Below are 22962 nucleotides of genomic sequence, written 5' to 3'. Positions count from 1 at the left end.
CTCTGGCTTATTTCTTTTAACCTTAAAAATATTCTTGGAAGATGCTCATGCTAAATTCTGATCTTCCTGTTTGATGTAAAAATTAACATGTAGCGGGGCCGGGAAGGTGGCGCTAGAGGTAAGGTGTCTGCCTTGCAAGCGCTAGCATAGGACGGACAGTGGTTCGATCCCCCGGCGTCCCATATGGTCCCCCCAAGCCAGGGGCGATTTCTGAGCACATAGCCAGGAGTAACCCCTGAGCGTCAAACGGGTGTGGCCCAAAAACCAAAAAAAAAAAAAAAATTTAACATGTAGCTTCTGTCCTGTGACTTCGCTCTAATGATTATTTCTCTACCTTCACATTAATTTTAATTTTTGTCAAAGAATTCCATTTAAAAGCTAAAAACATTTTAGCAATGTTCTAAATGCATCATAAATAAGAAATAATTTAATTTTAGCTAATTTTCTATAATACTCAGTTAAAAATTGTTTAAGGTTTATAAAATAGAAATCCAGGCATGAAAGAGTATGAATATTTTCTAAGACAGAATATCTTACTAAAGCTATATTAGTAAGTTAAACTGTGCCTTTAAAAGAATAAATTTTGGTTCTCTGTTTATATTTAAGGTTATTATAATAACTATTAACTAATAACTCATTAACTAGCAGAGTTGTAATGTTTGATATAAAAACTAGGTATTTCAAAGTTTTATTTATTTATTTATTTATTTATTTATTTATTTATTTATTTATTTATTTATTTTTGCTTTTTGGGCCACATCCCGTGACACTCAGGGGTTACTCCTAGCTATGTGTTCAGAAATCGCTTCTGGCTTGGAGGGTCATATGGGACTCTGGGAGTGAACCCTGGTTCATCCTAGGCTAGCCTGTGCAAGGCAGACACCTTGCGCCTTGCGCCACTGCTCCAGCCCTCAAAGTTCTTAAAATTAAGAAATTTCAAATTCCTCAAGCTTTGTATAACCCCTTTTCTTTTTTTGTTTTTGTTTTTGTTTTTTTGGGCCACACCCAGCAGCACTCAGGGGTTACTCCTGGCTCTGCACTCAGAAATCGCCCCTGGATCAGGGACCATATACATACCAGGGATAGAACCTGCATCTGTCCTGGGTCAGCCACATGCAAGGCATGTGTATAACCCTTTTTCAGTTTCACTATTTGTTTTGTTTTGGTTTTGAGTCACACACCGTAGCACTCAGGGCCTACTCCTGGCTCTACACTCAGATATAACTCCTAATAGGCTCAGGGGACCATATGGGATGCTGGGATTCGAACCGTCCTTCTGCTTGCAAGGCAAATGCCCTACCTCCATGCTATCTCTTTGGCCCCAGTTTCATTATTTTTTGTTTGTTTGTATTGGGGACACACTCAGCTGTGCTTAGGTATCATTTCTGGAAGGTCTTGGGAGATCATATGTGGTGCTGGGGATTCAAACTGGGGTTGGCTGGGTACAAGGCAAGTACCTTAACCACTGTACTATCTCTTGGGACAAAGAACCTGTTTTTGAAAAGTAGTTACTCAAAACCTGAAGAGATCATACAGAAGCTAAGGCGCTTGCCAAAAGTGGCTGCTGCTATAACACTGGCTTGAATCCTGTCACCACATTCAGTTTCCCAAAGCAACACAAGGCATGGCCCTGAATACAGGCTCTTAAGTACTGTCAGGTGTTGCCAAAACAACAATAATAAAAATTAGTTACTTGAAATACAGGAAAAACAGTGGAGAGTATTTAATTTTTTCGTGGTAGAAAATTAAAAGCCCCTAGAAACTGAAAAGCACTTAATACCAATTGAACTCCCATTTTTTCCTCGAATATGTAGGGATTCTAGAAGGATACTTGTAAATAATAATAGTATGGTAGAAAAAGTACACATTTGAGTATAAAATTTGTTAAGTAAATAGTATATCATTGGGGCTGTAGCGATCATACAGTCAGTAGTACGTATCTAAAGATAGTTCAGATAGTAAGGCACTTTCCTTGCATGAAGCCAACCTGGCTTCAATCCCTGGTATCAACCCATACAGGTGCACACCTTCTGCTACAGGTGTGATTCCTGTGCACAGGACCAGGAATAACTCCTGAGTACTCTTGGTGTGTTCCAGAAAAAAAAAAAACAAAAAAGGAATAATATACCACAAGGTAATTTTTATGTATATTTTTATAAATTAAGAAAATTTGATGGCGTTTGCCTTGCAAGCAGCCGATCCAGGACCAAAGGTGGTTGGTTCGAATCCCGGTGTCCCATATGGTCCCCCGTGCCTGCCAGGAGCTATTTCTGAGCAGACAGCCAGGAGTAACCCCTGAGCACCGCTGGGTATGGCCCAAAAACCAAAAAAAAAAATAAAATAAAAAAAAATAAAGAAAATTTGAAACTATCTTTTTTTGTTGTTTTTTTTTTTTTTTTAATTTTTTTTGTTTTTGATTATTTGGGTCACACCCAGCAGCACTCAGGGGTTACTGTTGGCTCTATGCTCAGAAATTGCTCCTGGCAGGCTTGTGGACCATATGGGATGCCAGGATTCAAACTACCAGGATTTGAACCACCGTCCTTCTGCATGCAAGGCAAACTCCCTACCTCCATGCTATTTCTCTGGCCCCGAGACTATCTTTTATTCCAAAATTTTCCTAAAGTTTAGGTAACAGCATTGATAAAATTAATTCAATGGAAAAGGGCTGATGGCGCACATATGAAGTAGATTTCTTTTCTCATTCTGAGGTCTTGATATTTTATAAATAAATAAATAAATAAATAAATAAGGTTCTTATTTACATATTTTTTTAATTAAGCATTTATTTATTTAGGTTTTGTGGCTACACCCATCAGCACTCAGGGGTTACTCCTGGTTCTGTGCTCAGAAATCGCTCCTGGGCAACTCGGGGAACCATGTGGGATGCCAGGAATCAAACCCAGATCTGTCCTGGGTTGGCCGCATGCAAGGCACATGCCCTGCAGCTGTGCTATTTCTCCAGCCCCATTATTTTTAATTTTATTTTCATGTATTTATTTTGGTTTTGGGGTCACAGGTGGTTGCACTCAGAGGTCACTCCTGGCTCTACACTCAGATATCGCTCCTGGGCAGGCTCGGGGGACCATATGGGATACTGAGGATTGAACCTGGGTCTGTCCCAGGTCTTCCATGTGCAAGGAAAATGCCCTCCTGCTGTGCTATTGCTTGGGCCCCTGACAGCTCTTTTTTTTTTTTAAATTTTCTATTTTGGAAAAGATTCCCTAATTTAATGGCACATTCATTTTATAATTTTAAAACTCAAATCAGAATTAATAAGCTACTAGTTGAAATAAGTTTGAGGCAATTTATTGAGGCAACTATTATAAAATTTTATTTGCTGGTTCTTTTGTAAAAGAATAAGATGTTGGGGCAAGTGCGATAGCACAGTGGTAGGGCGCTTGCCTTACAGGCAGCTGACCCAGGACGGACCTGAGTTTTTGTTTTGTTTTTGGGCCACACCTGGCGGCAGTGCTCAAGGGTTACTCCTGGCTGTCTGCTCAGAAATAGCCCCTGGCAGGCACGGGGGACCATATGGGACACCGGGATTCGAACCAACCACCTTAGGTCCTGGATCGGCTGCTTGCAAGGCAAACACCGCTGTGCAATTTCTCTGGGCCCGGACCTGAGTTCTAACTCTGGCGTCCCATATGGTCCCGAGAGCTGGCAGCAATTTCTGAGCACATAGCCAGGAGTAACCCCCTAAGCATCACTGGTGTGACCAAAAAAGCAAAAGAAAAAAAGAATAAGATGTTATTAAATTACTTGAAGTATTTAAATTTAATATGAAATAAAATATATAATAAGAATAAAATAATATATTCTTGGTCTTATTTGTTTAAAAATGCTTTACTTTGTTGTATAGCCACTGTTTTCTATCCAATATTTTTTAATTTTAGTAAAAAAAATGTTGGGGTGGAACTCACTCCTGGTGGTGGTGCTCAGGGGTTTACTCCTGGCTATGTATTCAGGGATCACTCTTGGCAGTGCTCGGGAGATCTTATGTGATGCCAGGGATTGAATCATGTTGGTTGCATGCAAGGCAAATGTATATACCCACTGTATTCTTTTTTGTTTGTTTGTTTGCTTTTTGTTTTTATGTCACACCCGGCAGTGCTCAGGGGTTACTCCTGGCTCTATGCTCAGAAATCGCTCCTGGCAGGTTCAGAGGACCATTTGGGATGCCGGGATTCGAACCACCATCCTTCTGCATCTAAGGCAAACGCCTTACTGCTGTGCTATCTCTCCGGTCCCACCCACTGTATTCTTAAATAACTACTGTTAATTTCTAAAGCAGAACCTTAAATTTGTGTCTGAATATGCACTACTTAGGAGCCTATTTTATCAATAAATGAGTGATTATTATTGAGAGGAAAATTAAAAACAAAGCAAAACAACATTCTCAGCCAGATACTGATTCTTTTTTATTCTATCTTTTGTACTTTCAGTCTAATCAGATAAATGTGTGTGTATGTATGTATGTATACATATATAAATAAATCCTTTTGCCTTTTGTGTGGCTTACCCTTTCTTTTGTATATTCTAACCCATTAATTCATTGTGTTTTGTTCAGGTAAGTTTCTTGGGCTCCTTTCTGTAATGGGTGTTTGTGGGTTTGCATGTTCCAGGGTATACCCTCTCACATACATTCATGGCAGCTTTACAAGAGTGAATCATTTTTCACAACCCTAAATCTGCTATTAAACTCTTTTGTTGAGTTCTTAATTATTTTTAATTTAAGAAAATTATTAAATTACTGTGATATGGGGTCAGAGAGATAGCATGGAGGTAAGGCATTTGCGTTGCATGCAGAAGGGTGGGGTTCCAATCCCGGCATCTCATATGGTGCCCAGAGCCTGCCAGGAGTGATTTCTGAGCGTAGAGCCAGGAGTAACCCCTGAGCACTGCCGGGTGTGACCCAAAAAAAAAATTACTGTGATATACAGAGTTATCTGTATAGTTGTATATGCTGATAGTTGAGTTTTGGTCATACAATACTCTTAATGCCACCCCTTTATCAGTGTTCATTTCTGTGGCAGGCACTTTTCTTCTCTTTCTCCCTTTTAATTTTTATATTATGTTCTTCAATTTTAGACCTTGTATTCAATTTAAAAGTTGTTGGGGCTGGAGCAATAGGACAGCGGGTAAGGCACTTGCCTTGCATGCAGCACACCCGGGTTCCATGCCAGGCATCTCATATGGTACTTTGGAGTCTGTCAGGCATAATTCCCGAGTATAGAACCAGGAATTATCCCTAAACATCACTGAATGTGGCCCAAAAAACAATTACTTAAAGGTTGTATAAGCAATAATTTCTGAGACTGCCAAAGTTTCTACTCTTTTGGGGGACTGTATTAGATTTTTTTACTTCCCTCCTCACCACACACACACAAAAGAAGTCTCTCCAGCTGTGCTCAGAGGCTACACACACACACACACACACACACACACACACACTCTCACACACACACACTCACACACACACACGCACACTCTCTCTCTCTCACACACACACACATACACACACACTCTCTCTCTCTCTCTCTCTCTCACACACACACACACACACACACACACACACACACACACACACACACACACACACACACACACACACACACACGTCTCTCCAGCTGTGCTCAGAGGCTACCAGAGCTGCACCGATCAGTGCTCAGGGACCCAAAACATAATTTTTTTAAAGCATGCTTTTTTTCTTACTTTTTTTTTTAAACACAGTTACTTATAAAGTCTGGCATTGTTTGTTCAGATATTCAATGCTCTGTTGGTCTGTTTCTGTTTGTTGTTGTTGTTGTTTTTTAAATTCTCATCAATGTGTATTTTGTGTCCTAGTATATTTTTTATCTTAATTGATTAAAGAAATAAACCAGCAACTATAATGATAACATCTTCCTACAGAAAAGATTTTCATTTGTTTTTGCTGGCTAAATGCCTGGAGTTACTAACAACCTGGGGTTGTTAATTTAATCCATTTCAGACATTAAGATTTTTCCGAGTTATACAGATGACTGAACAACTGTTTTATTTCACTCTTCAAAGAACAGCCCTTTGAAGTTCCAATCAGAGCATTACCTGAGAGCCCATTACCAGAGAGCCCATCTGGTATCCAACTTTTGACCTGAGAGGTCTTTTTGTTAAATTAGATTTAAAAAAAGAAGAAGAGTTTTGTATTCGCAGAAAAATTAAACAGAAAGTCCTAGACTTTCTTTAGCTCCCCTGCATACAAGGCTTATCACAAAGATTTTTAAAGTACATTGCCCAAATCTACTTCTAGTACTGACCTGGAATGTACAATACCCTTAGGAGAAAAGTTGCCCTGAAATATCGGCCTTACCTAGAAGCCTGTTTTCTAGAGCTTGACCTAGTTAGTCTTTATCAGATTGTTGTTTTCTGATATTCTGACATATTAAACCAGTTGTTTATTTTTAATAATTATACAGTTTTTAAGTATTTCTCAGTGAGGAAGTTAATTTAAAGTACATAGACTGCTTGCTTAATAAAATAATTGTGGGATAAAATTATTCCTTTAATAAAAATTACTGACAGTAGATAATGTTTAGAAAGAATCAAAAGGTAAACCTATTGGGGCCAGAGAGATAGTACAGCAGGTAGAGAGCTATTGAACCTGACTTGGGTTCAATTCCCAGCACCACATTTGGTCCTCCAAACCCCAACCAGGTGTGATCCCTGAATGCAGATCCAAGAGTAAGCCCTATAAACAATGTTGGATGTGGCCCCAAAGATAAACCTATTAAGGGATTGGTACAACCAAAATATTTTCTAATAGTACATTGTGTTTTAAAATTTTTTACTTTTGAAAATGGAAATATCTGGCTGGTCTTCATATAACATCATTTTTGTTTAGTGTTAATTTGTAAGACTTTGATGAGATAAAAAAAATGGTCTTCTATTAAAGGAAGCAATGTTATTTTGAAATGGACCTTTTTTTATTATATTTGTTTTGCTTAAATTAAGTTGCAATTTCCATGAATCTAGCACTTAACATTAAATGAAGTTACTCAATTATGGAAATTGAGGCTTTAATTTTTGTAATTTTTTTCAGCTCGTGATGCTGATGAACGAGAGAAGTGGATCCATGCCTTAGAAGAAACAATTCTTCGACATACTCTTCAGCTTCAAGTAAGAGTTTTAACATCATTGCTGGATAATTCATTAAGTTTTTGGGTTTTTGTTGTTGTTGTTGTTGTTATTTGATGTTTTTGATATTAAAAATTGTGATGTGATGTATGAGAATTAAAATTTTCTGAATTCTTTATTCTTTCTTTCACAGTGACACAAATTACACTCATCTGCATGACTATAGTCAAGTCACTCAGATTTTTTACTTTCTATAGGAAAATACTGAATTTTTTTTCTTAAAACAAGGCAGTGCAAGGTAATGTTGAAAATACTTTTTTTTAAAAAAAGAAAGAAAAAGTGACTTTTTAAAAATGAGCCAGATACATTATTTAAATCTATAACTGGTTGTTTAGTGCATGATAAAAGATATGTTGAAAAGTTGACTCACATTTCTTATTATTGGATTTGGCCATTACCATATATTTTGGGGATTAAACTGGAAAGAAAAAATCCATACTAGTTTAAGAGAAAAAAAAAGTAAATCTGCTTAGTTGTGGTTTGAAGTGGGCACTTAAGCAATGTCATGAGGATAAAGACATATATATGCCATGTCTGTATCTAATATCTAAGTTCCATCTCTAGGTTGGTTTTATTTTCAACTGGTTCTCTCTTTGTGACCTAAGATGCTTAATTTCAGACTCCCACTGTAGGAAATCCAAATCCATTGGAAATAATAGTTCTTTCTGGACCCAATAGCATTTGACAGTTTTATAGCTGGTCACTTTTACTTCAGTCATTTTTCAAATCTTGACCAATCACAGCCATATGCTTCCCCTCTGAAGTTAGGATGCAATCTGCTTCACCCCAACCCCTCTCTTTTTTCTTCCGATGAAGCTAAAACATGGAAGAAAAATACTAGGTACCAAAAGCAGTGAATGTCTACTTCGTTGTGTTTATACTCTAATGAAATTGTAATTTGCACATAGGGAATTTAGTTTTGATTATTTTGATTTACAGATTATATTGTAGAGAATGCATGTTTTGTCTCCCTTTTTATCTTTGTTCTATCAAGAATTGGCTTGATAAAACATGGTGGGATAGGATCTGGCATATTTTCATTTTTTGATTTTTGGACCACACCAAGCATTATTCAGGTGGAGCAGGGAGAGCACTTTGAGCTCAGCGCTAAAGGATCTCAAGTAGTGCTCAGAGGAATATGTGGTGCTAGGAATAGAACCTGGGCTTTCTGCATGCGCTATGTCCATTAACTTATTAGCCTCAAGCTTCTTAAACTTTAGGGTTGTACCACATATGGTATTGCTGAATACCATGTATGACTGAAATGTGAGGAATATTTTTAGATTTCTTTATAATTTGTTATCAATCAATGTTTGATTTGTATACCTATTTTATATACCCATATAAATGGATTCACATGAATATCTCTGCTATAAAGGAGTTGTAAGTGGCAAAATTTTGGTATCCCAGGTCTTACAAAGTGGTAAGCTACCTACAACATGTCACTTGGAAGTAATTAGTTGGCAAACTGGAGAGAGAGTGCAGAGGTGAAGGTATTCGCCTAGCATTCAGCTGACTCATTGATCTACAGCACATATGTTCTTTTGAGCCCTGCTGAGTGTGGCACCAAAACAAACAAACAAACAAACTCAAAATGAAAATTACTCTGCAATGTGTTTATTAGGAGATTGTAAAAATAAGTATGAGTGAGGCGAGAGAGATAGCATAGTGTGTAGAGTGCTTCACTTGCACACAGCCAATTTGGGTTCTTTTTCTGATATCACATATGTTTCCAGAGTATTAATTCCTAAGTTCAGAGCCAGGAGTTAGCCCTACACACAGTGGGATGCCAAAGGGGCATCCTGTACCCCCAAATAATATGAACTCAAGGGGTTCTGTACTTTTTTGTTTTTTTGCTTTTTGGACCACAACCGGTGATGCTCAGGGGTTACTCCTGGCTATGTGCTCAGAAATAGCTCCTGGCTTGAAGGACCCTATGGGACCCCAGGGGATCAAACTGTGGTCCATCTCAGGTTAACATGTGGAAGGCAAATACCCTACTGTTTGTACCACCGCTCCGGCCTCGGGGTTCTATATTTTTTAAGAGCAATTTAATAAGTTCCATAGCTTTCTTTTTAATTTAGTCAGCCATGCATCTAAAATTTTTTAAATTATACAGAAGCATATATAATATAAGCAATAACTCTTTCCCCTCCAGCATCTTTTGTTGATAAACACATAGTTCTCATTTGTTAATATCAAAGTCAGAGTATACAAATGCAGGATCATTCAAAAATATTTACCAAAACAATGTTTACCAATATATAGTCATTTGATAAATCTTGTGGCAGGGAGCTTTTTATATTCTTTGTTGGTGCCAGGACCTCATATATATATATATAAGACATGTGTTCTGTCACTGAACTACATCTTGGCACACAATTAATGTTTTTATTGAAATATATAGATTGTTGGGGCCGGAGAGATAGAATGGAGGTAAAAGCATTTGCCTTGCATGCAGAAGGTCGGTGGTTCGAATCCCGGCATCCCATATGGTCCCCTGAGCCTGCCAGGAGCGATTTCTGAGCATAGAGCCAGGAATAACCCCTGAGCACAGCCAGGTGTGACCCAAACACCAAAAAAAAAAAAAAAGAAAAAGAAAAAAAGAAATATAGATTGTTTTAGAAGACAGTTAAATAATGAATGCAGAATTTTACCTGTAAAACTTGGGGTAATAGTTTGTACCCACTATGATTTAAAAAATTAAACAGTAGGGTCAGAGAAATAGTGTACAAGGATTAAGGTCCTTGCCTTGCATGTGGTCACCTCAGCTTGATCCTCATTACCTTATATCATATAGTACCCCAGCAATGCCTGTGTTACCATTGAGCACAGGATTAGGAGTAAGCCCTGTGCACCTCTCTAGGTGTGGCCCCAAATAATTCCCAAATAAATAATAAAAAATGAAATTCAGTGATATGAAAAGTTTCATATGCAAAAGCAACAGTCTCTGCCCCTGCACTTTCTTTGTTCTCCTGCTGAACTAGTTATTTTAAACTTTTTTAGCTGCCTATACTTCTATCTTTTGGGGGGATTAGGTTTGGGGCCATACCTGGCAACACTCTACAAGGCTCTAAGCTCAGAAATTGCTCCTGGTAGGCTCAGGACGATACGATATGCCAGGGATAGAAAATAAGATAGTCCTGGGTTAGCTGCATGCAAGGCAAATGCCCTACTATTGTGCTATCACTCTGGCCTCTATACTGCTATTTTCATAATACTGTAGGTGACACTTTATTTATTCAACTGATATTAAGCACTGTACATATACCAGCCCCAGATTGAAGGGATGCAAAAACCCCAGTGTGGAAAAAGACTATTCACTCTCTCTCTTCCTTAGCCCTAGTGGAGCGGTAGAGAGGTGCAAAAAAACCCCTGAATTCAAATATTTCTTTTTTCAGGAGTGGGATGGGATTGATGGGTGTATTGACCATACCTGGTGATTCTGGACACTCTGCACTCTGTAGTGCTCAGGGAACCATGTGGAACCAGGAATCAAATTCAGGTTTCTTGCAACCAAGCCATGAACTTTACCACAAGTAACATTCCTCGTAACCAAGTATTTCTTGTGTGTGGGTTTTTTTAATTATTAAAAATGTTTTTTTATCACTGTGAATTACAAAGTTACAAAATTATTTATGATTGAGAAACTGGGATCCTTCATTTAAAGTAGGGGCTGCTTCTATCATATGCTTATATGGTATGTGTTTGTTCAAAGTAACCAGTTTCTGCACTGAAACCTATTGGCTGACTTTAGTTTTGAGAGCTCTGTGCAAGAATAGATAAACATGGTAGTAAAACTATATATATCCTGGTTTTTGTTTTTGTTTTTCTTGGGTCACACCCGGCGATGCTCCTGGCTCTGTACTCAGAAATTGCCCCTGGCAGACTCGGGGACCATATGAGTTGCTGGGAATCTAACTGAGGTTGGTTGGTGTTGGCTGCCTGCAAGGCAAATGCCCTACCGCTGTGCTATTGCTCTAGCCCCGTATATCCTGTTTTTGAGAATTATATTTTAGTGAGCAAGGGTCAGCATTGTTCTAGGGCTATTCCATAGGCTCTGCTAGGAGTAACCTCAGCTCAGAGAACAAATGTGGTGCCAGGGATTTGAACTGGAAACTAAAGCAAGTATCTTAACACCTGTACTATCTTTCCAGTTTCCTGAGAGTTGTCTTACCTACTCTAATCATCTTTATAGCTCTGCACATTTTAAATTTTTTTTTTTTTTTTTTTTGGTTTTTAGTCACACCTGGCAGCACTCAGGGTTTACTCCTCTTGGCTCTATGCTTAGAAATCACTCCTGGCAGGCTCGGGGTACCATATTGGATGCTGGGATTCAAACCACCATCTTTCTACATGCAAGGCAAAATCCCTACCTCCATGCTATCTCTCCAGTCCCTAGCTCTGCACATTTTAAGCGAAGCTATGAAATTTCCCCTATCTTTTCTTCTTATTTCTCTGTTGTGCATACCAAAAGTATTAGTCATTTGTCTTCAATGACAACAGAGCATATTGTGATTTATGGTAAACATTAATGAGCTCTTGTGGAAGTGATTTTTTTAAAGTAGTACTTGAATTCTGTAGTTAAAATTTTCTTTTCATATTAATGCTATTATATTGGCCTATTTTTCATTGAGTAGATTCCATTCCTCACTTTACTGTTTTACTTTTACTCAGATTTTTCCTACTAATTATCCCATTCTACTCTTTAAATTGAACAAGAAGAAAAGCAATTTAATCAGATAAGAATCTTACATAGTTCAAATATTCAGAGTTTAATATATTAAAGAACCTTTATAGCTTGTCATGTGGGGTATGGAATTTAAGATGCTGATTATTTCCCTTTCATTAGAACTATCTTATATATCTATTTGAAAACTCTAGTTGACAAATTTGCTTCGCTTTTCTACAGCTTCTTGGGTAAAGTGGCCCTATATTATGTAATTTCTTTTTATTTTAAATGTGCCATCTTTTTACTTAACTTATTTTGGTCTATACTGAGATGTTTAGTGCTACTGCCAGCTCAGTGTTCACAGTTCTCTGAGGACCATGTGATGCCGGGGATGACACTCAGGCCTCCTGCTTTCAAAACTTGCACTCTTTTTGAATTCTCTCTTCTGACCTCTTCTGTATTCCAAGTTTATACTAATATTAGGAAAATGAGAAATATATGTCTATGATAAATAGGCCTATAAAATGGTAAGATGTACTGTAGTTCTGACTGTATTAAGGTCATTAGGGGCTGGAGTGATAGTATAATAGGATAGACACTTATCTTGCATCCTACCAACTCAGGTTTGATCCTGGCACCCAAAATAGTCCTCTGAGCCCTTCTAGGAGTGATCCCTGAGCTCAGTTAAAAGTGAACACACCCAGGTGTGGTTCCTGACACTGTGGGGCCCATTTAGTGTTACATTTTGGGCTCTCATCCAAGTTGATAAGATCTAGTTAGCAAGAATTGCCAGGAGTGGCCCCTGGATATCTAACCACTTCTGAGGTGTTCTCTGCCCCAAAGTACACAAAATTTACATACTTCATTGAATATATCTATATATTGAATTTGTATATAAATGCACTTGAGAAAAACACTTTATTATTTTAAAACTGTCATAAATAATTTTCTCTATTGCCATCACCCCTAATCTTAAACCTTAATATTAGGATTGAGCTTTACCCAGTGGTACTCAGGCCTTATGCTTGACTGTGCTCAAGGGACCTTATGTGGTGCTAGGAATTAAACCAGTATTAGCTGCATGCAAGGCAGAAACTTGTCCCCTGTTCTGTCTGTTTGGATCCTTAACCTTATCATTTAAAAATAATAATTGAACCCACAAAACTTTTATTAGACATATTTATATTGTCCTGTCAACTGAAAAATAACCTACAATTTGAGATTACTAACCCTAAATGATGTTGGTGGTCTTTGACACTGCAGGGGATTCAGAGGACACTTTAAAAAGAAATCTGATACTTAGGTAGACTATTAATACAAAGTCCTTTATGACCCTTACTTTTTTTCTGTCTAGTTAGGGAGTTGATCTAAGCACATGAAAGAAATGTAAGCAAGAATAAGTATTATCATAGGGGCATACTGTACACTGTATAGAAAGAATTTGCAATGTAGGCTTTTCCTCCCTTGTCTGGAGAACTGTTTGTTCAGCTAATGTGGAATTAAGTCCTTCAGCTACTTAGACACACAGTTAACTCTAGAAAAGCAGCTTTGGTGACCAGGGAGATGGCTCTAAGGACTAGAGTGCATGTTCTGCATGTCATGGATCTTGGATTGATCCCTGGGATAGCATGGCCTCTTGAACATGTTACCTGGAATAGCCCCCAACTCCAAGCACTGCCACTACCATAACAAGAAAAGAGGACACTAACAGAATATTGTTTAGCAGTATTGGTGGATATTAGACATTGATTATTATGTCCTGACAAAACTATTGTATTTTAGCCATCATTTTTTGTAGTTTGATATTTATCATATAATTGATCTTTATTTTCAAAACTTCCATGGGAAATCCATTACTGAGTATATGTAAACATTTTGCTAAATACTCAGAAGAGCAGCAAAATCAGATCAGAAGTTCATCATGTGATTATGTGTATGTGTGTGTGAGCAAGAGGAAGAGAAATGTTTCTTTTCATGTGTCCCCCCCCCCTTTTTTTTAATTATTAAGGTTAAATGTCTTACAATTTTGTGATGTTCATGCTTTTTTAATGCACAAAATTACTGACCCTCCATCAAAATGCCAAGGGCCTAAAGAGACAGTATAGTGGTTTCTTTTTTTTTTTTTTTTTTTTGGTTTTTGGTTTTTGGGTCACACCCGGCAGCGCTCAGGGGTTACTCCTGGCTCCACGCTCAGAAATCGCCCCTAGCAAGCTCAGGGGACCATATGGGATGCCAGGATTTGAACCAATGGCCTTCTGCATGCAAGGCAAACACCCTATCTCCATGCTATCTCTCTGGCCCCAAGAGACAGTATAGTAGGGCACTTGTCTTGCACATGGCTGCCCTACATGGCCCCCTAAACCCTTTTAGGAGTGATCCCTGAGTACGGAGTAAGAGTAAGCCCTGAGCACTAACTACATGGTGCGCCTGAGCACCCTGAGTACTACACTGTACTCTCTCTCTGGTACCACCAAGTTTTTATTTTCACTTGCCATTGCCCCTTTTCTTTTTTGTTATCAATGAAATAGGAATAAGATCACCAGGCATTTATCTTTTCTCCTCATAATTATTTCACCTAACATGATATGAAGTTCTCAAACTTATTTAGCTTACTACTCCCTTCCAAAAACTTTTGGCTAAGCAATTAGTGGACATTCCTGGGAGTGCCTGGGAAACCATGTGCAGATAATTAAATCTAAGCCTCCTCTATAAAAAGTATGTATGTGGCCCATAGAAATGTCACTAACCCAGAATTTCTATTATTTATTTGTTCTTCTTTTCCTTTATTTCTTTAATTTTTAATTTTTTAATTAAGTCTCCATACTATTTTCCAATATAGGCTGGATTAGATAGATGGCAACTGTATAAATAAGGAATTGGAGTTTTCTTTTCATAATATCCTGAACCTTTATATTTATTTGGGAGGGGAGGACCTGCACACAGCAGTGCTGGAGGTTACTCCCAGTTCATAGCTCAGAGATCACTCCCATTGTACTTTAGAAATTGTATGGTAACAGGGATCAACCCTGGGCCTCCCTCACACAAAGTATGTGCTCAGCCTATTGAACTGTCTCTCTGGCCCTGTTTCTGGACCATATTTGATGTGTGCTATTCCCACTAGTATAAGATACCTCATAGTTATGTGGATTTGTGTTTTTCCTGATGATTGATGATAAACATTTTTATTTTTTCCTTTATTTAAACATCTTGATTACATATATGATTGTGATTAGGTTTCAGTCATGTAAAGAACACCCCCTTCACCAGTGCAACATTCCCACCACCAATGTCCCAAATCTCCCTCCATCCCATCCCATCCCCACCTGTACTCCAGACAGGCTTTCCAGTTCCTTCCTTCATTCACATGATTATGGTAGTTCTCTGTGTAGTTATTTCTTGTGGTGAGCTTCATGAAGTTAGCTGAAGTTCCAGCCCTCCTCTCATTGTCTCAGGATTGTTGCAAAAATGACTTATTTTTCTTAAAACCCATAGATGAGTGAGACCATTCTGCGTCTCTTTCTCTCTCCCTCTGACTTATTTCACTCAGCATGATAGATTCGATGTACATCCATATATAGGAAAATTTCATGACTTCATCTCTCCTGACAGCTGCATAATATTCCATTGTGTATATGTACCACAGTTTCTTTAGCCATTCGTCTGTTGAAGGGCATCTTGGTTGTTTCCAGAGCCTGGCTATTGTGAATAGTGCTGCAATAAATATAGGTGTGAGGAAGGGGTTTTTGTATTGTATTCTTGTGTTCTTAGGGTATATCCATACAAGTGGAATAGCTGGGTTGAATGGGATCTCAATTTCCAGATTTTGGAGGAATCTCCATATTGCTTTCCATAAAGGTTGGACTAGACGGCATTCCCACCAGCAGTGGATAAGAGTTCCTTTCTCTCCACATCCCGGCCAGCACTGATTGTTCTCATTCTTTGTGATGTATGCCAATCTCTGTGGTGTGAGATGGTATCTCGTTGTTTTGATTTGCATCTCCCTGATGATTAGTGATGTTGAGCATCTTTTCATGTGCCTTTTGACCATTTGTATTTCTTCTTTATCAAAGCGTCTGTTCATTTCTTCTCCCCATTTTTTGATGGGATTAGATGTTTTTTTCTTGTAAAGTTCTGTCAGTGCCCTGTATATTTTGGATATTAGCCCCTTATCTGATGGGTGTTGGGTGAATAGTTTCTCTCACTTGGTGGGTGGCTCTTGTATCTTGGGCACTATTTCTTTTGAGGTGCAGAAGCTTCTCAGCTTAATGTATTCCCATCTGTTGATCTCTGCTTTCACTTGTTTGGAAAGTGCAGTTTCCTCCTTAAAGATGCGTTTAGTATCAATGTCATGGAGTGGTTTTTTTTTGTTTGTTTGTTTGTTTTTGTTTTTGGGTCACACCCAGCAGCTCTCAGGGGTTACTCCTGGCTCTACATTCAGAAATTGCTTCTGGCAGGCTCGGGGATCGATACGGGATTCGAACCACCATCCTTCCGCATGCAAGGCAAATTCCCTACCTCCATGCTATCTCTCTGGCCACCGATGATAAACATTTTTATCTATATTTGATGGCTATCTGTGTATCTATTTTTTGTTTGTTTTTGGACCACACCTGACAGTGCTCAAGGATTACTTCTGGCAGGCTCAAGGGACCATATGAGATTGAACCCTCATCGGCTGCCTGCAAGGCTATTGCCCTACCTCCTGTGTTATTGCTTCAGCCCCCATATGTATATCTTTTAAAATACTTTTCCTGTTTTGTTTTATGTCTCTTCTGGCTGTTCTTGGTTCTGTGCTGGAGATTGCTTCTGGAGGTACTTGGGGACCATGTATTACCAAGAATTGAACCCTACCTCCTGCCTGAAAAGTTTGCACTCAGTTGTTTCTCTCTGGCCCTTGTATGTCTCTTTGAGAAAGTATCTGTTCAGTTCTACCCATATTTTGATGGGATTGTTTGTTGTTGAAATCTGTGAGTGCTTTACATTTCTTGTATTTTAGTCCTTTGCCAGATGTATGATATGCTATTTTATTCCGTTCAGTAGGGTATGTTGGAATTTTTGTTTGTTTGTTTTTTGGGGCCACACCCATTTGATGCTCAGGGGTTATTCCTGGCTAAGCACTCAGAAATTGCCCCTGGCTTGGACTAGATGGGACACCGAGGATAGAACTGCGGTCCTTCTTCGACTAGCGCTTTCAAGGCAGACACCTTTACCTCTAGTGCCACCTCACTGGCCCCAAGGGTATTTTGGAATTTTAGCTGTATTTTCTTTCACAGTGCAGAAGCTTTTTAGTGTTATGTAGTCCAGTTTCAATTTTTGATTTCTTTACAATGGAGTTGAATTGTTTAAGACACCTAAAGTCAGTATGACAGAGTTCTGCTAATGTTTTTCTCATTTATGGATTTAGATCTAATATTGATGTTTTTAATACAATTTGAATTTATTAGGGAAGGAGGTTAGGTCACATCCAGTAGTGCTCAAGGCTTACTTAATACTCTGCACTCAAGGATGACTCTTCACTGTCCTTAGGGGATCATGTGATGCAAAGGATGAAACCTGGGTTGGCTGCATGCAAGGCAAGCACTCTATTATCTCTCCAGCCCCTTGAAATAATTTTTGTGTATGGTATTAGCTAGGGAACCAACTTCTTTTCTTTTTTTCCTTTTTGCATGTGACTAAACAGTTTTTCCCATCACCATTTCTTCAAGAGCCTTCCTTGCTCCACTTAATGCATCTACATGCTTTGTTAGAAACTATCCATACATCCGAGAAATTACTTCTTGGTTCTCAGTTCTATTCCATTAGTCTGAGGTGGTGTTGTTCTTTAATTACAGTCTCACACTGTAATTACTGTCACTTTGTTGTTGTCGAGCTCTTGACTTTTTTCTCAGGATTATTTGGCAATTTGGACAGTTTTATGGAAACTCACCTAATTAAACTTACATAACATTAATGAACATAACATTAATCAATAATAATGCAAATAGAAGAAAACAGGGTGATAAAATTAAAGTTCACTCTATATAGATATAGAAGGGCAGAGGGTTGATTCAATGTCTAGAAAAAGAGTTCATTTTTAAGTACAGAGACTTTACAGATTAGTTCGGTATATCAAAGAGCAATTTTAAGACATGAAAAATTGAGGTATTTTTTTGCAAGGCTTCCTTCCAGGTTGCATGGCTTTACTGAATGGATGCCAGACCAATAATGCTTTTTTTTTTTTTTTTTTTTCATTTGCAAGGTCACCACTTGAAGCTATGAGCTGCTTTGAATGAGCTCTCTGCAAAGGGGTGCTTTGTTTTCAATACCCTTGTCAAGAATTAACTCACAAAATCTGTCTGTATGAATTCAACCCTTATGACTCTCACTGAGGGCTTCACCAGGGTGAAGACATTTGTGTGCAAATAGCACACTCCGGTTCAATCCATATCCACTGCATATGTACCCCAACCACTACCAGGAGTTGACCCTTGAGCAGATAGCCAGGAATAACCACTGAGCACTTTAGGGTGTGGGAGAAAGTAAAAAAGAAAAAAAACTTCAGCATGAACAGATATTCTAATAAAAGAGGTATATATGGAAAATTATGGAGAGACCAAAATTTCTTAAATTTTTAATTGTAGTTGTGTTTGTGTGCATACAATTTTCAAAGTATATTGAACTGTACATTTAAAATGGATGCATTTTACTTTAAGTTCTATTCTTCCAACAAATGAACAACTCAAACACATATAGAATTATAGCTGTGCTGTTTCATAAAGGGTAATTAAATGGACCATGAGAACAGATGATAGGGAGCGTTCACAAAAGCCAAGGGGAAAAGTTGAGTAGAGCAAATTAAGTGCAGGGTGGAGATTGGTTTCAAGGAGTCTATCTAAAGGACAGAAATAACTGTATATTCCAGGGCCTGCGATTGGAAGGTCCACTGCAAGTTAAAATAAACTTGCAAAAAGATTATTGCATGGACAGCAGCAAATGGGGAAGTACAAAGTGTAAGATAAAGCAAAGGTAAACTCTTGTTGGACAGTTAAACTTGCTGGCTAGGCTGTTCAAGATTGAATTATATCCTAAACATTATGGCAGCAGGTGAAGAGCCCACTGATGATGAGGAAGTGATGAGACAGAGTACTGTGAACATGATGTTGAGACTAGGTAAATTTGGGGAAATGTGACTAAGGAAATTTTTGCTAAAAGTCTTGTAAATAAATCAGGGTGGTGGTGATGGAAAAGGGGACGGAGCTGAAAATGTGTTGAGCAATATTGACAAGAATTCGGTGAGGTGTTGAATGTGGAAGGGGAAGATGTCGAGAACTGCTAGATTTGTTTGCCCATAAAGATGCTAATAGGGCCCGGAGAGATAGCACAGCTGTGTTTGCCTTGCAAGCAGCCGATCCAGGACCAAAGGTGGTTGGTTCGAATCCCTGTGTCCCATATGGTCCGCCGCGCCTGCCAGGAGCTATTTCTGAGCAGACAGCCAGGAGTAACCCCTGAGCACCGCCGGGTGTGACCCAAAAAAAAAATGCTAATAGTATATACTGAGATATCCAAAGAGGAGGTGTTTTGAGGTGTTGTGTGGATCACTACCCTGAAGGGGCAAAGGAAGGAAGGAAGGGAGGAAGGGAGGGAGGGAGGAATCTTTAACTCCAAGTCCTGGTAGGATTTGATTATTTCATGTAGTGCATCCGTCTCCAGGCGTACCAATAGAGCTACAAAACATTAGATCCTCAGGAGCTGAGTAGAAATGCAGGAGCCTGAGTAAGAAAAATAAGATCTAGAGAGCAGAGGAGACTGTTCTGCACTCACTAAGTTCACTAAGGGCCCATCAGCCAGAACTTCCCATCTGACTGTAAGTTTTTCCGTGTGAAGCTGCTTCATAGCCACCCACATTCCTCACGGCTCGGTGGCACCACAGCATTCGAAGAGGCGCCCATGCTTTCGTGTTTACTGCCTGTAGTAGCTCCTCCCCGGGCCTTCTTCTTCCCCTTGCCCTTCCCGCCCTGCCCACTCGACACAAACAACTTTCCGGAAGGAAACCAGAGCACTTCTCTCCCCGAAACTTGGCTGCCACCGGCCTGGGCCGGGCGCGGGCGGGTGGGTGGAGGTGAAGCACGTTTGCGTCTGCGTCCGTGCCTCGGGGAGCCGGCTCTTCCCCGGGCTGTCCAATGGGATCCCTCAGGGCCCGAGCCAAGCGCCCACGAAGGACGCCCCTTTTCCGGGCTTGGGACTGGAGCCTTGCGTCGCGGTGGGCCCCCCACGGCATCCCAGGTGAGCCCTGCGCCTCATGAGGAGACGCCTGCTCTCCCCAAGGCCAGGCTCCAGGACCCCCCAGTAGCTCCTGAGGCCTCAGGCCACCGCCGGCTCCTCCCGCCCGGCCCAACTTCCTCCTGCTTCTGGGCCCAAGCGCCTATCAGCCGCCGCTCACCTCCCAGCAGGTGACCTATGGCCAATCGCCAAGGGTCTCTGTGGCCCGGACCGGCAGGGCCAGCCAATCAGGGAGGCGCCCAGGCTGGGCGGGGGCGGGCCGGTAGGGCGGGGACGGGTCGGGGGTTGGCCCGGGGACCCGCGACCCGCTGAGGCCAGGCCGGACCTACTGCTAGGCTGCTGCTGCCGCTGCCCAGGCTCCATCCTGAGGGTGCGGAGCGGAGGGTGCTCGGAGGCGGCCCCTGGCTCCCAGCCCTGGAGACACCGCGGGCGGGCCGGGGCCTCGGCGAATGGCTGTCTGGCCGGGCACTGGCGGAGTGAGTAGCCCCTGAGGGTCTGGGAAGGGGCCCGGCCCACCACACACAAACCCCTGTGCCGGGGTCCCTGTGGGCGTGGGCATCACCTCACGTCCCTCATGCTCTCCCCCTCATTCGCGAAGCCCTTTGGGGTGAGTGGGATGAGCTGGTCCCTGGACCCCCTCTTCCTTGGGAACCAGCCTCCTCTTCTCCCTCCAGGTGGCTTCAGGCTGAGGCTCGGGCTGGGGCTTCCCGGCCACCTGGACTGTCTGGCTGTCACGGCCATCAAAGCCAGCCTCGGGATGGTCTTCATTTGCCTGAAGCTCTGCTTTCCTTTTGTGCACTTCGTCAGTATTGTGTCCAGTACACGTTCTCTCCTTTGGGGACGCTTGATCTCGAACCAGTTGTCGCAGGACTGAGTAATCTCTAGCCACAGACCAAATGATTGCGTCTGATTTTTTGTTATCATGTTCTTGTGTGACCCAGTTTGTGTGTGTGAGTGTGATTTTTTTGTTACCATGTTCGTGTGTGTGTGTGTGTGTGTGTGTGTGTGTGTGTAACCACGGGTGCTTACTCTTTGGGAGTACATATTTGGAAAGGGAAGTGGTGTTATGCATTTGGGGGCTAACTGCTACAAAAATAGCGAAGTTTTTGGTGTACAGATGGGTGGGAAAGAAGGGTTTCATTTCCCAGCCCAGCCGAGTTACGGAAAGTTGAGCGCGCTGAGTAGACTCGGAAGCATGTTTGAGTCATCACAGATTTCTCTGGAGTTTTGGTACTGGATTTCACAGAAGTTTTTGTTTGGTTGCGAAAGGGTGAAGTATCATGCAAGAAAGCAACTTTTTGTTAATCTCAAGTGACATTTTGTTCTTACTGATTCATTATGAATTTGTACCTGCGTTCAGAAAATTGAAAACAAGTAATATGATTATTTCTCCTGGTTTTTATTAGAGAAGCCTCTAAAATCCTTAGAATAGGAAACTTGAAAGTAGTTTCAGTTTTAAGTTCTTTTGTAGTGAGCTTTGAATCGGTTATTAATTTATTGTCTGTAAATCATTTTAAGAACATTGTCCGTGGAACTTGGGTAAGTGCTTGCCTTTCATTTGGGTGACCCGGGTTCAATACCCGGGATATGGTTCCCTGAGCACCGCTTGGTGTGACCCAAAAACCAAAGAAGAAAAAGAACATGGTTGTTACTGAATAGGACCCAATCCCTTTAAGGGGTAGAATTTTACTTAAAAAGTAAAACAGCTAAAAAAAAAAAAAAAGTAAAATAGCTTTTGGGGGCCGGGAGAGATAGCATGGAGGTAAAGGCGTTTGCTTTTCATGCAGAAGGACAGTGGTTTGAATCCCGGCATCCCATATGGTCCCCCGAGTCTGCCAGGAGTGATTTCTGAACGTAGAGCCAGGAGTAACCCCTGAGCACTATCCAGTGTGACCCCCCCCACCACCAAAAAAAAAAAAGAACAAGTAAACTTGAATTAGCAAACTTAGCAGTATTCCAGTTGGAACTATGGGCCTGCTTTTGGCCCATAGTGTTGCCAGAGACTAAAAGGAGGACTTGAGAGACAGAGAGGAGGAAAATTGGAGAGAATGACACATACATCCCACACATGCACAGTCGGCTGCTAAGCAGGACAGGTTATAGTGGCAAAAACATCTGGAGGGCTGGATAAATTTCTCAATTGGCCACATGTGGCCCGTGGGCTGAAGTTTGAGGGCCCCCACTCTACTAGGTGTTCAGTCTAAGGAGGGACCATATACAGTGCTGGAGATTCAACCAGGGTCAGTACATGCAAGGCAAGCACTTGAACCCCTTTACTATCCTTCTAGTCCTGCAAAACTTTTTCTTAGCTAGACTTTTGCAATATTTTCTGTTTTTTTTTTTTTTTCCTGGCCCCGACTTCCTTTCCCTGGAAATTTTCTGCCCATACTCTTTATCCATCAACAAATCTGAGTCACTCATATACTTCAAACTCTGTTTTAATTCTGCCTTGCTGATATCTGGTGGCTTGGCATATTCTTTGAGCCCTTCATATTTTCTAATTTAGCTTCCTTAGATCTTGACCCAGGTCCAGGTAATCTAGCCATGGCATCTTCCCCAGCACTGCAAATTGATATTTATAACTTCCATAGCCTCTCAGCTCTTTGTCTTTTCACAGTATTTCCTTCAGAATTTTATCAAGAGATAATACTCCAATTCTTTCTATTACAGCTCCTTGTTTGTATTCCTGAATATCTTCCATCTCCTAGGCAAAGTGATTCGAGATTTAAAGTTACTTCTGACTTTGGGGAAAGTAAGAAGGGAGGGGAACCACACCCAGAGGCATTTTGGGGTTACTGCCAGCTCCCTACTGTCAGGAAGTGGAAGGGAATGCTCTCAAAGATGCTCGGGGTCCT

General features: G+C 40.5%; 1 protein-coding gene across 5 annotated transcripts in view; it reads left to right on the top strand.

Annotated features, from left to right (window-relative positions):
• Window positions 1-22962, top strand: part of OSBPL9 (oxysterol binding protein like 9) — a 197603-nt gene that overhangs the window by 110705 nt on the left and 63936 nt on the right. For all 5 annotated transcript variants that reach the window (XM_049775167.1, XM_049775168.1, XM_049775166.1 and 2 more), the window contains one exon: window positions 7082-7158. In XM_049775167.1, the coding sequence (XP_049631124.1) occupies window positions 7082-7158 (77 nt within the window). The remainder of the gene's footprint in view (window positions 1-7081; window positions 7159-22962) is intronic.

Source organism: Suncus etruscus, chromosome 6, assembly GCF_024139225.1.
Source record: "Suncus etruscus isolate mSunEtr1 chromosome 6, mSunEtr1.pri.cur, whole genome shotgun sequence".
In the NCBI taxonomy this organism is placed as follows: Eukaryota; Metazoa; Chordata; class Mammalia; order Eulipotyphla; family Soricidae; genus Suncus; species Suncus etruscus.
The sequence above is the reverse complement of the archived record's forward strand: the minus strand, read 5'-3'. Positions and strand labels throughout refer to the sequence as shown.